The sequence below is a fragment of the Panthera leo genome, chromosome D3, assembly GCF_018350215.1.
Source record: "Panthera leo isolate Ple1 chromosome D3, P.leo_Ple1_pat1.1, whole genome shotgun sequence".
Lineage (NCBI taxonomy): Eukaryota > Metazoa > Chordata > Mammalia > Carnivora > Felidae > Panthera > Panthera leo.
In genome coordinates this window covers 37,327,186-37,340,147 of record NC_056690.1, presented here as the reverse complement: position 1 = coordinate 37,340,147, position 12,962 = coordinate 37,327,186, and the positions used below count along the sequence as shown (strand labels likewise).

The window sequence follows — 12,962 nt, the reverse complement described above, 5'->3', positions numbered from 1 at the left end:
ATGGTGCTGGAATAATTGTATGTATAGGCGGGGAAACAAAGAGCCTTGACCTCTACCTCACACCAAACACAGACATTCATTTGAAATGACAATAGATGTAAAAGTTAAAACTATAAAGCTACTAGACAGAACACAGGGTAATATCTTGGCAAACCCGGAATAAAAAACTATTTTTCAGAAAGGACACAGAAAGCATTAGGCATAACATTAAAAATGGTAAATTCGACTTCATCAAAATTAAAACCTCTTAAATGTCATGGGAAAGTGAACAAGCAAGCTCCAGACAGAGAAGATATTTGCAGTGTAGACATCTGACAAAGGACTGGTATACAAAATATATAAAGGTCTTTTATAGCTCCCTAATAAGGGGACGAAATGATTTGATCAGATACTAATAAGCACCTGTTCAACATGTGTGGTCAGGGAAATCCAAATTAACATCACAAGGAACTGCCACCATATGCACATCAGAATGGCTGACGTGGAAATGGGTGACAACCCACATCTGTGACAGCGTGTCGTGCGACAGAACTCTCACACGTTGCTGGTCTGCAAAATGGTACAACTTTCCAGAAGGCTTAGCAACTTCTTAATACTAAACACACAGCTACCCTGTAACTCAGTAATTCCACTCCTCATTTATCCAAGGGATTTGAAAATGCTTGTCCATACAAACCTTGTACGTTTACTGTAACTTAAAATCTGTACCTCCCCTTGAATATAAATTATAACTCAAATTTTAAAATTTCCTTTTAAGTGGAAACAACAACAACATCTTGCTGAAGACCACACGTGGAGCCAGAGAAGAATGTGAGAAACAAATACAACATTCGTTAAATTATGGCATTATGGGATGGGGGGAGGGGGCTTGAGGACACAAGGTCAGAACCATCCCCCAGCTTAGAGGTGGCACGTTAAACAAAGCATATATAATGATCCTCAGTGAAATAAGGAAAAAAAAAACAAACGCCAATTTGCGAGGAAAAGGCCAACCAAAAAGAAAAGTCTATTTCTCTTAAACAAAATAAGCTTTTCACAAGGGGCAGGAGCCCTGCCATAGACTTACTCGTCTTGTAACAATAGGATCGAGGTCTTTAGGGTCTCGGTGGCTGAGGGTCATAAGATCGGCATTGAGGGTTCTGATACGCTGTAAGCGAAGGCGGATATATCGTGCAGAAGTAAACTCCAACAGCTTGGGTGAGAGATCATCAGCGCTCGGTCTGCCGTTGATTAGCGACGTATGAATCTAAATATAAAGACATCAAAATAAACAAATGTCAACTTTAACCATGCAAAAATATAGCCCTGATTGTTTACCCTGAAGATGTAATCTTTACTGATACTATCTAAAATCAAACTAACCAACTAGATTCTTGTAGAAATCCAGCATTCGTTAATTACTACCTGTGAACTACCATGCTCACAAAACATCTTCAATGAATTTCACATTATGAATTCCAGCATCTCAGCGATTGCCGGAAGACATAACGGAACCCCTTCTCCCAGGGTGGTGAGGGTATTTTAACATGTTTCATTAGGCTATGACTTCTCTGAAACAAAGTCTAAGTGCCAGGAACAGACTGGGAGAGTGAGAGAGTGAGAGTTTCTCTGTTAATCTCTGCTCTTGAAACGAGGCAGGCTGAGTTCCTGCTGTGAAGAGTGCTCAGGAGGGGGTTCGTAGTTTTATCTCATCAAGCCAGGTGCCACTAAAGAACGGTGTGTTTTTTATTACACTCTGACTCTAATGAAGTGTGTACGGTCTGGGTGTGGTGAGCACTGAGCTGAAATACTTTGTGAGCCATCTCTGACACTCAACACCACCAAAGAGGAGAACTCCACAAAGAAAACTAGAAACTACATCTTTTAGAGGCATTTCAGTCCTCTCCTTAATATTTCCACAAATGTTCTTGAGCTGGTGTCACAAAAGATGCTCTGAGGAGTATCTGACAGAGTTATTGAGTTACAGCTGAGTGACCAGGGGCTCTCCTGGAAAGGACGAAATCAATACAGTGAAATGTACGGGTTACGACATCAATCATCAGCAGACACCAGTCAATACCTTAAACACAGCTGGAGAGTTACAGATCTCTGTAACCTGAACTAAGATCTATTTTGAGCGTTCTGGTGAAACACCACATGTCACTGCGGTGGGCACAGTACCTCTCCGTGCTCAAGCGGCACCAGTCTGGAATAGTAGGAGGTGCAGATCACTTCATCATCAGCCCTGTAAGTGGGTGGCCCCCGTCTTGGAGTGATATTGTAACGGGTCAAACACTCCGTGTCACTGACTGCATAGTACTGCCAGGGGCTGAACTTGGTGCCATCCAGAGAACGCTCCAAAATCCAGTTTCCGGGTCGAGGGGCATTAGCAGCTTTGATGATGACGTAGGCAACTTGAAAGACCTGAAACGAAGACACTGAGAAATCTCAAACGAGAATCAGTAGCAATTACAAAAAACAGTTCCCTTGAAAGAACTATTAGATGATCGCCAACGTCTCATAATGTAATTGCATAGAAATATTGATCAGAAATATGTCTTGTGAATGTTCTCCTGGTGGCATTGCTTTTCCAAATAAACTCAAAAAGGACTCACAAATAAATTTATATTATTATAATTATTATCAACAGTATTAATATTAAATCAGTGCTTGTGCTCTTGTTTCTAGTGTCTTTCCATCTGAATTCTGGATGATAATAGTGACATTATATTTCATAAATAGTAGCCTAAATATATTTCTTTCTTTATTTATTTTTGAGAGAGAGAGAGAGAGAGAGAGCACGCGTGCTCACTTGCAAACGGGAGGGGCAGAGAAAAAGAGAGAGAGAGAGAATCCCAAGCAGGCTTCGTGCTGTCAGCACACAGCCTGATCGGGGCTCCATCCAACAAGAGATCACGACCTGAGCCAAAATCAATAGTTGGATGCTCAACTGACTGAGCCACCAAGGCACCCCTTAAGTGTATTTCTTATAGTAATTTGGAAATAACACATCTGAATATGAGGGGGGAAAAGTCAGTCCACTAAGCATGTGCCCGTTTGAATGACGTAAATCCAAAGCACGAACAATACTGAATGCTGACAAGACATGGAACAACAGGGAGTCCCATTAATCGCTGATGGAAATGCAAAATGGTGGCCGCTTTGGAATGCAGTTTGTCAGTTTCTTACAAAACATATTCTTACCATAGAACCCAGCAACTGCACTCCTTGGTATTTACGTAAGTGAATGGAAAACTTCCACTGGGTGATACATCTCCAGTGATAAAAAGAAATAAGCTCTCACGCTACAAAAAGATATGGAGGAACCTTAAATGCATGTTGCTAAGTGGAAGAGCCAATTTGAAAAGGCTACATACGATATAATTCCAAAAATGTGGTGTTTTGGAGAAGGTAAAAATACAGAGGCAGTAAAAAGATGAGTAGTTGTCAGGGGCTAGGGGCAAGGACAGATGACTAGGAGACCAAGAGGATTTTTAGGGCAGCAAAGCTACTCTGTATGCTACTGTAATTGCAGACACATATCATTATACATGTGTTAAAATCCATAGACTGTGCAACACAAAAGAATGAAACAATGTAAATTAAGGACTTAATTAATAACCATATATCCACATCTGCCCGTCAGCTAAAATGAATGCTTTACACTAATGCAAGACTGAATAACAGTGTAGAGGAGTGAGGGGGATAGGGGACCCTGTACTTTACAGTCTTTTTTCTGTAAGCATAAAAACTGCTCAGAAAGATTAAAAACTATTCATTTAAAAGGAAATAAAATTAGAAAGTGTAGAGGAGGAATAGAGGGGAAAGGGGGATGTTGATGACCACTGGCCGGACGAGGAGACCGGCCAGGTAAATCTTGGGTTTGGAAGGGGCTCTTGTAGCTATGTAGCCCCAAATTCAGCACTAAAAAAGGAATCATGTCTCCACCAACCAGCCTCTCTTGGAACACTGCAGTGGCAGGAAATTCATTTGCTCTGAAGATAGTTCTTTTGTTTTATGGAAACTTTCTCTGTTAGGGGATCTTTCCCTGTATTGATTCTCAAGGTGCCTCATAAATTCCATGCCCCAGAGCTTCAGAAAAGATGCTGATTCCATTTCCTGTAACTCTCCTCCAGACAGTCGAACATGCCAATCATATATCACCTCTGGAATCCAAAGTTTTCAGCGTCAACTTTCTATTTACCTGAAGATATTCATCACTTAACAAGACCTCATTGCCCTGTCGTGATGCCCGAAATACAGCCTTACTATAAAATGCAGTTCCCATGAACTGAATACAAAATTTCGAATGTTTTCCGAATTGGGGAAAACATAGGAAAAATATTATGCCCTTTGTTCTTTAGCAAGCATTCACTCTTCTGTTAGTAAACTTAGATTAGGGTTGCAAGCAACAATACAAAAAAATGCCTTTTTCCGTGTAAACTGCTACTTGCTCCAGATTTCCTGTAACCCAGATAGTTAGAGGTGATTTTTGTAAACCAAAGTGAAATATTTTTTATTTTTAAAATATATATGTAATATATGCATACAAATGTGTACACACATATAGCATTTATGTGTATATATATTTGTGCGTATGTACATATATATATGTGTATGCTTTGGGAAGGAAGTTATAATTTGCTTATTCTGAGTCTTATTGCCTCTGCGTTTTTTGTTTTTGTTTTTAGCTTCTCCATCTTAGCCCTCACCAGTTCCAGGAACACAAGAGCTCCTAATGTTAACCCACCATAAGCCATATAATTTTACATTCACCTACTGACTCATTCTCTGGGAGAGACAATTCTATTTCATTATAGTAACTCTATTCACCTGCAAGAAACATCCTCCAACCAAGCTTAGTCCGCAAGTGATAGAAGTGTGTCTGATATTTTGATGACCCGTATTCATGTGCTATTTCCTTTTAAAATGCAACCACTGTTTCTAAAGCACAGTAGAAGTAAAACGATATTCTCAGGTTTCAGGAATGAGGAAAATGAGGAGCTGTGTATCTGCTATTCACGCTTGGAATGGGAACTGAACAGGCTATGTTGACAAATCTAGAACCGTTTTTTTCAATAAAGACCACCTTTAAACATTAAAATGATGCAAAGACTATTTTGTCCTGGCGTAAACATCTCCAGAAAACTCACCCATGAACACAACTTCATGATTTTTATTTGTGGTGATTGCAAAGAACCCTTTCCCCCAATTTTATAATTCATATATTTCATTATTTATGTAATGCTCCCCTGACTTACTATATTTTAATGTTACTGAAATACCGAACCCTTCTGAGAAGTACCTGCCAATAAATCTTACTGTCTCCTCTAGAACTAGTCCTGAAGTACATCCAGAGTTTGTTATACAGGTTGGTGACAGGCTACTTCCAGCTTCTCAGAGATCCAGCACTCTCCCGGAGCATCCTGACAGACTTCTGCCTTCATAGGTTCCTCCTGGTTTTCTTTTCTTTTTTTTTTTTTTTAATTTAAACTTTAGTTAGTTAACATACAATACCATATTGGTTTCAAGAGTAGAACTCAATGATTCATCACTTACATACCACACCCACCATAACAATACCCATCACCCATCCTCCTTAATACCCATCACCCAGCCAGCCCATCCCCCACCTTCTTTCCTCCACCAACCCTTGGTTTGTTGTCTATCCTTAAGAGTCTCTTGTGGTTTGGTTCCCTCTCTTCTCTCCCCCCGCCCCCCCCATCCCCATATATTCATCTGTTTTGTTTCTTAAATTCCACATATGAGTGAAATCATATGGTATTTGTCTTCTACTGGTTTTCAGAGCAACGCCCAAACTAATTGAAGGGAGAATATCTTCCTCTTTACTCATTACCTATCCAGTTGCTTTTGCAAATATTTCCATCATAGGAGTAGAACTCCATGATCATGGAACCTTGATCCTTCACCACTGGTGACTATGTTAAACTAGACTTTAAAAAATAGAGGTGCCCAGTGAGACAGTGTGATGGGGCAGCCCATTTGAGAGGGATAGAAGGAAAGGAAATTTACAAAGACAGCTGAAATGAACTGTATTTACCTTCATTTTTCCAGTTTCACATTTAAAAGTGGAAAGAGCTAATAGGATGACTTCATACATTTTAAGAGCTTTATGTGTGTCATCTCATTTAATCCCAAACAACTCCTTGAATTCCAAATGATTGTTGTTTCCAGTTAATATATTTTTTTTTCAAAAGTTTATTTTTTTTTTGAGAGAGAGGCAGAGAGAGAAGGAAAGAGAGAGAATTCCAGGGAGGCTCCACACTGTCAGCGTGGAGCCCGACGTGGGGCTCGAACTCACTGACTGCAAGATCGTGACTTGAGCAGAAATCAAAAGTCAGATGCTCAACCAACAGAGCCACCCAGGTTCTCCCCCTTCCATTTTACATATTCAAAAACTGATGAATAGAGACGGTAAGAGACCAACTACTGAGTTGTAGGTTCCAATAAGAAATCAGGCAGATTTCAGGTAGAAATCAGGCTGACTCCAAAGTCAGCCACCACACATCCTCCAGAGCGCTGGTCCCCAAGTGATCACACATACCTAAGGTTGCTGAACTTCCTTTTTGTGATACAAAAATGAAAGACTCCTAACATTCACTTGGACAGTGCATTCATATCTAAACAAGTGTCGTGGAAGTTGTTCCAGTTAACTCTGGCATTTCTGTCGTGAGAGTCCTGGATGAGCCACGGGAGGGTATGGAGAATGTGCCAGAAACAAAAATTAATGACAGCTCGTGCTTAATGTAGCACTTACTGTGGCCCAGGACAATGCTAAAGGCCTTATCAGAATTATTAATGCTTCATTAGAATCATTAGCTTTTCTAATCCTACCACTAAATTCTTCTTATGAAGTTACATGCCGTTATTTCCACCACTTTACAGATGAGGAAACCGAGGCAGCACAGAAAGGTTGTGTAATCTCAAGATCTCACAGGTACTCAAATGTGTAGCACAGGGCTTTGAGCCCACGCAGTCTGTACTCAACCACTATGCACACTGCTACAGCTGGCAAGGTTCCAGGCTGGGGCAACTGGTGGGTCCTAGCCTAGTGTTTCCATTATTTCAATATCATGTTCTCGTATTTTCATTAAACTCTTTGTCAGCTTTCATACTGAGAGCTTAACCATAAGAAAAGGACACCAAATGGAAGGAGAACCAGAAGGGAGAAACTTCAGGACAATTCCTTCAAGGAAGGAAACGTTTAACTCTTATCTTGATCAAGACCTTGGGCTGTGAAGCTAGGCATTGTTGTCACAATCTCTCAATAAATAGTCCTCAAGGTCCCCAAATTGGAGACCAAAAAAAAAAACAAAAAAAACAAAAAAAAACAAAAAAACAACCAGCCACAAACCAAGAAAGGGACTGGGAGCTATAAATCTGCAAAAGAGGAGAGGAATGCATGAAGCATTTAAACACAGTCTGTCCTCACTTAAGCTGTGTTATTGACTGAATTGTGTCCCCAAAACTCATATGCTGAAGTCCTAACCCCTAGGACTGCAGAATGTGACTATATACGCAGACAGGGTCTTTAAAGAGGTAATTAAAGTTAAATGAGGTCATATAAATGAGCCCTGATCTAATATGCCCAGTGACTTTATAAGAAGATTAGGACACAGATGCACACACACCGAAGGGGGACCATGTGGGGACACAGTAAGAAGCCATCTGCAAGCCAACAAGATAAGTCCCAGAAGAAATTAACCCTGCCAACATTTTGACCTTGGACTTCTAGCCTGCAGAAGTCTGAGTATATAAATTTCTGGCATTTGTTTGTTTGTTTTTTACTGTTTATTTATTTTTGAGAGAGAGACAGAACATGAGCAGGGAAGGGGCAGAGAGAGAGGGAGACACAGAATCCGAAGCAGGCTCCAGGCTCCGAGCTGTCAGCACAGAGCCCGATGCGGGGCTTGAACCCACAAATCATAAGATCATGACCTGAGCTGAAGTCGGACACTTAACTGACTGAGCCGCCAGCACCCCTAAACTTCTGTTGTTTAAGCCACCACGTCTTTCGTATTTGCTATGACAGGCCTAGCAAATTCATACAAGTTCTAATTCATGAACTGTGCATTGATAAACAGGACTTAACACACAACATAGAACAAGTGAGGGATTCTATGTTAGTATATAGAATCTTAAACATTTGCCCTAATGAAATCTGTGATAGTCCTGTGTTTCTTTAGGGTTTTTTTTTTGTTGCTTTTGGTTTTTTGCATGGTTGACTAAACTGCCTTTTGTCTCCACGTAAGGTTGGCTGAACACAAGCTGATGAAGCAGTTTTCACTAGACTCAGAGCCACTGCGGTCTTGCCAAACCTGCAGCTGATACAGCCATTTCAAAATCCACCTTCATCACGGTTTTCCACCAAGTGGCCTTTGTTAATGATCACTGGAATGCACATAAACAGTGTCACATAAATAAAGGAGACGTACATCGAACACCACTTTCTACAGTGGAATCCAGACAGGAATTTTCACGTGGGCCGCCATCTTAAACATATCAAATTCACCTCAGGGACACGCATCTGAAAAATACAGAGAGCCTCATTCTCCAACATTGGAGGTTAATTTCCAACGTACATGGAGAAGTGAAGTATCTCATCTCCACAGAAAGCTCAACTTCTCTCTGCTGGGCCACGTAATCCGCGGGGACCCAGATACCGCGCAGGATCCCCTCTGGAAATTCTCCATACAAGCATTTACCTGCCTCCGCGACGGTCACTACACAGTGAATGGAGGAATGTTTTCTTTCTAATGTGATGGAAAAGAGCTTTTTGCCAACCAAAGAGTTTGGGGTTATGGGTTAAATTATATGTTTTAAAAGCTAAGTGCATTTGATAAGTAATATTGCTCAATTATCCCTCCAAAAAGTAGTGAATTTGCGCTTTGTAAGCTTTATTTCTTAGGACATTATTAGGCTATGAAATTCAGAATGACCATTTGAATTAGTATTTACTACTCAGGAATAAAGAGGTTATTATTTACCAGAAGGCTGACTACTACCACAGATATGAACCTCTGCTGGTTTTAGAGTATACATCACTCACACATCTAATCAGTTGATAATCATGGGAAGCAGCAGGGGGAGTTTGGGGCTTAGGTTACTTGACGCACAGGATACGTGCGATGCACTTTTTAGGTAAACCCCTTACGGGCAATCACCTTACAATGTCATTTCTACCATATTTTAGTTGGCTGTTTTACTGATCTCTCTTCATTTTAGGACCTGTATACAAAATTAACAGACAGAAGGAAACAGCATTGTGAATGAGAAGAGCATTCTGGAATAAAACTAGATTTCTTTTCCTTTAAATTTGGTGCTGTCATTAGAAATGCAAAATGAACACATCAAAATCCCGATCTGCCCTCTTCTGTCTTTTCTTTTTTGCCTTTTCTTTTCACTGGGATGGGGGGACTTGGCTACCGGTAGTGACAAATTTAAATCAAGTAGGTTTCTTTCCTTAACTTGAAGATTCGCGTCTCAGAAAAACGAGGAATGGCCCACTTTTGAACCAAGATGCTTCAAGCAGGCCAGGCCTCTGTGCCTGCTGATGTCCCCCCGCTGTGTGTGGGGACGAGGAAAGCCTGTCTAAAAAGGAAACGGTAACTTATAACCAGCAATCGGAGGATGGGGAAGCGATACTCAAAACATCTGTCAGAAGCAGTTCTGTGTTTCATCAACTAGAAAAGCTATTTTAAAAAGGACAGTCAGTAAGCTGTCCCATGTCACAGTTTCCATTTAAGGACGACTAGCAAGTATTTCAAAGGAAAAGTGTCACACTACTTGAAGAAGTCAAAACTGGACAGTAAGAGGTTGGTTTTCATTCCCTGTGTCAGTGCATTCCTCCACATAATTGTTCCCAGTGCTCACTGTTGCCAAGTGTTCTGGAACGCTTTTGCTAAATTTTGTGGAAGATTAGTCGGAACTACCTCAAAAGCACAACGAGGCATGTCACCCAATGCCCTGCGTGGAGATCTTCACCCTTTTTCCCACTCTGTGTCCTGTGACGGCCCGGCACCCCTACGATGAGACAAACCCGCTTGTGAGATGCACGTACTGGTCACTCTCAGACCTAAGAAATACAAAAGGCACCTTTCCTATCCCCTGACTCCTACCCTCCACCAGTTTTTCACCTATGAATCTCATAGCCTTCGAAATTACATTTGGCTTTTCCCCAAAATGCAGCCTCCCGTTGATTTATGTTGGAGCAGAAGTGGCAATAAATAATTTCCCTTTCTTCCCCTACTCACAGTGAAGTAGGCTCAGAAATCTGTCACAGAGACTGAAGAAAGAAGTCAGCGATATTCCAGAAAAAGGGAAAAAATGGAGGTTGCGGCTTCAATGGGTAGCTGTAGTGGTCTGTGTGGCTCTGCGTCACGGGCGGAGTGGACACGTGCACACCGGCCCCGTGACCTTGCCCTGTGGGTCAGGAACCTGTGTCCTATGACAACCTGCCCGACAAGAGAAGAATAGGGACGTGGCCCTACCTGGGTCAGCTCTTCAGCCAGCTAGACAAACACCTGCTCCTCTCCAGGGGAGGAGGAGGGAGAGGCAGAGAAGCAGAGATGTCATTCTCAGAGATGCTCCCCATAGGGACACATGAGGACGGGAGCAAGGAGTGCTCCCTAACAACGTTTCGCTGGAGCTTCATTCAATAAACACTGACTGAGTGTCTGCTTTGTGACGGGGACTGTATGGGGCAGGTGCAACCAGTACAGCGGGGAAGGGGAGGACATGGTTAGCATGGCTGGATGCCCTGATGGACAAGACAGAGGTTAGCCAAGTCCCCAGGAAGACAGAAGGTGTTGAAGGTGTCTGGCTGTGGCAGGGGAGGCCAGCCTAAACTGGAGAAGATGGGGTGGTCAGGGAAGTCTTCTCTGAAAAGAGGGGAGGCCTGAGGAGGAGATGTCGAGGTAAAGCAAGAGAAGGAGCAGAGGGACAAGGAGGGAAGACCCTGCGGGGCCAGAGCACAGAGTGGTGTAGAAATGGCAGGAGGCCAGGCCAGCTTGGGTGTAGACAGAAGGGGGGAGACAGGGAAGGACACCATGTTCAAACTTTTAGACCATTAGAGGACCTTGAACCAGGGGGCTGCGGAGTCAGCAGGGGTGAAAAGATAATGGAACTGGATGTTGGTGCTGGGAAATCGGGAGAGATGGTGACACTGATGTAGTGAAGGCCAAGACCAAATATAGAAAAGGTCAAGCGTTTTCTTTTTCTTTTTTTTTTTTAATGTTTATTTATTTTTGAGAGACAGAGACATGGCACGAGTGGGAGAGGGGCAGAGAAAGACACACACACAGAATCGGAAGCAGGCTCCAGGCTCTGAGCTGTCAGCACAGAGCCCGACGTGGGGCTTGAACTCACAAGCTGTGACATCATGATCTGAGCCGAAGTTGGACACTCAGCCGACTGAGCCACCCAGGTGCCCCTCTTTTTTTTTTTTTTTTTAAGTTTATTTATTTATTTTGAGAAAGAGAGAGCATGAGTGAGGGAGGGGCAGAGAAAGAGTTAGAAAGAATCCCAAGATGGCTCCATGCTGTCTTCACAGAGCCGGATGCAGGGCTAGAACTCACAAACTGAGATCATGACCTGAGCTGAAGCCGAGAGTCGGATACTTAACTGACCGAGCCACCCAGGTGCCCCAAAGGGTTTTCTAAAAAGTCAAATATAAGTTTGAAGAAAACACAAAGAGGTCAGGCAGAGCTCTCCAACTCTGGCAGGACCCTCTATCCGCCTCTGGAAGATTGAACAGGTCTGTCCCACATGGCCCCACAACCCGCACTTCCCCCTTCTTTCCTCAGTCTCAGAAACTTCTGGCTACAAACATTTGGAAATCAACTTCTTTCCACTTCATCTGCTAGAACTCCCAAAGGCCTATGGTGCCCTAGTCGTTCTCGCAACAGGTCGCGTGCTTCCGATCCCTTCTCATCACTAATCACGAGAAAACAGTGTCATCATACCCTATGAAAGTAAAAGGGGCTCCTAATCATTAAGCCTCCCAAATCCAAGTGGCGATACCATCCAGAAAAGCTGTGTAAATCTGCACTTGACCGACTCCACTAAACATTAACCTATTAGTTACACATTTACAACTCCTAGAAACAATAATTATGTGTTTCTTTCCTTTGGTCACGAAATCTAGCCGAATCGTTTATAGTTTTAGCACTAGAGAAATTAGAAAGCATTTTATTTTTTGTTTGTGCAAGATTTCATTCTTTGGTCTATGTCCTATTTAAAGATTGTCATTTTTCTTTAGACACATCTAACTTCACTGAGCATCTATCACTTGTCAGGCATCAAATGGATGGTTATCACATTTAAATGATCACGCTTAAAGCTTTTTTTAAAAAAAAGAATATCTAAATAAGTGTCTCATGTAGGATGGCTTTTTGTTTACTTAAAAAAAATGTGGTGGGGTGCCTGGGTGGCTCAGTCGGTTAAGTGGCCGACTTTGGCTCAGGTCATGATCTCACGGTCCATGAGTTCGAGCCCCGCGTCAGGCTCTATGCTGACCGCTCAGAGCCTGGAGCCTGTTTCAGATTCTGTGTCTCCCTCTCTCTCTGACCCTCCCCCGTTCATGCTCTGTCTCTCTCTGTCTCAAAAATAAATAAACGTTAAAAAAAATTAAAAAAAAAAAAAGAAATTAAAAAAAAATGTGGTGAAAATGTAAAATGGTGCAGCCATTATGGAAGACAGTATGGAAGACAGTCCTCAAAAAATTAATCATAGAATTACCATATGACCAAGCAATCCCACTTCTGAAAGCAGGGACTCAAACAGATACCAATATACCAATGTCTATAGTGGCACTACTCACAATACCCAAGAGATGGAAATAACCCAAATATCCATCAGTGGATAAATGGGTCAACAAACCCTGGGATGTCCCTATTCAGCCTTAAAGAGGAATGAAATTCTAATACGTAACACAACATGGGTGAACGTTGAGGACATTATGC

At 42.1% G+C, this 12,962-nt stretch overlaps 1 protein-coding gene across 1 annotated transcript in view; it reads right to left on the bottom strand.

Annotated features, from left to right (window-relative positions):
- The window catches only part of LAMA1 (laminin subunit alpha 1), a 167,872-nt gene that overhangs the window by 107,354 nt on the left and 47,556 nt on the right, over nt 1–12,962 (bottom strand). Inside the window, exons 4-5 of the mRNA XM_042911210.1 lie at nt 2,161–2,403; nt 1,067–1,246 (exon numbers count right to left, since the gene is read on the bottom strand). Of these exons, the coding sequence (XP_042767144.1) occupies nt 1,067–1,246; nt 2,161–2,403 (423 nt within the window). The remainder of the gene's footprint in view (nt 1–1,066; nt 1,247–2,160; nt 2,404–12,962) is intronic.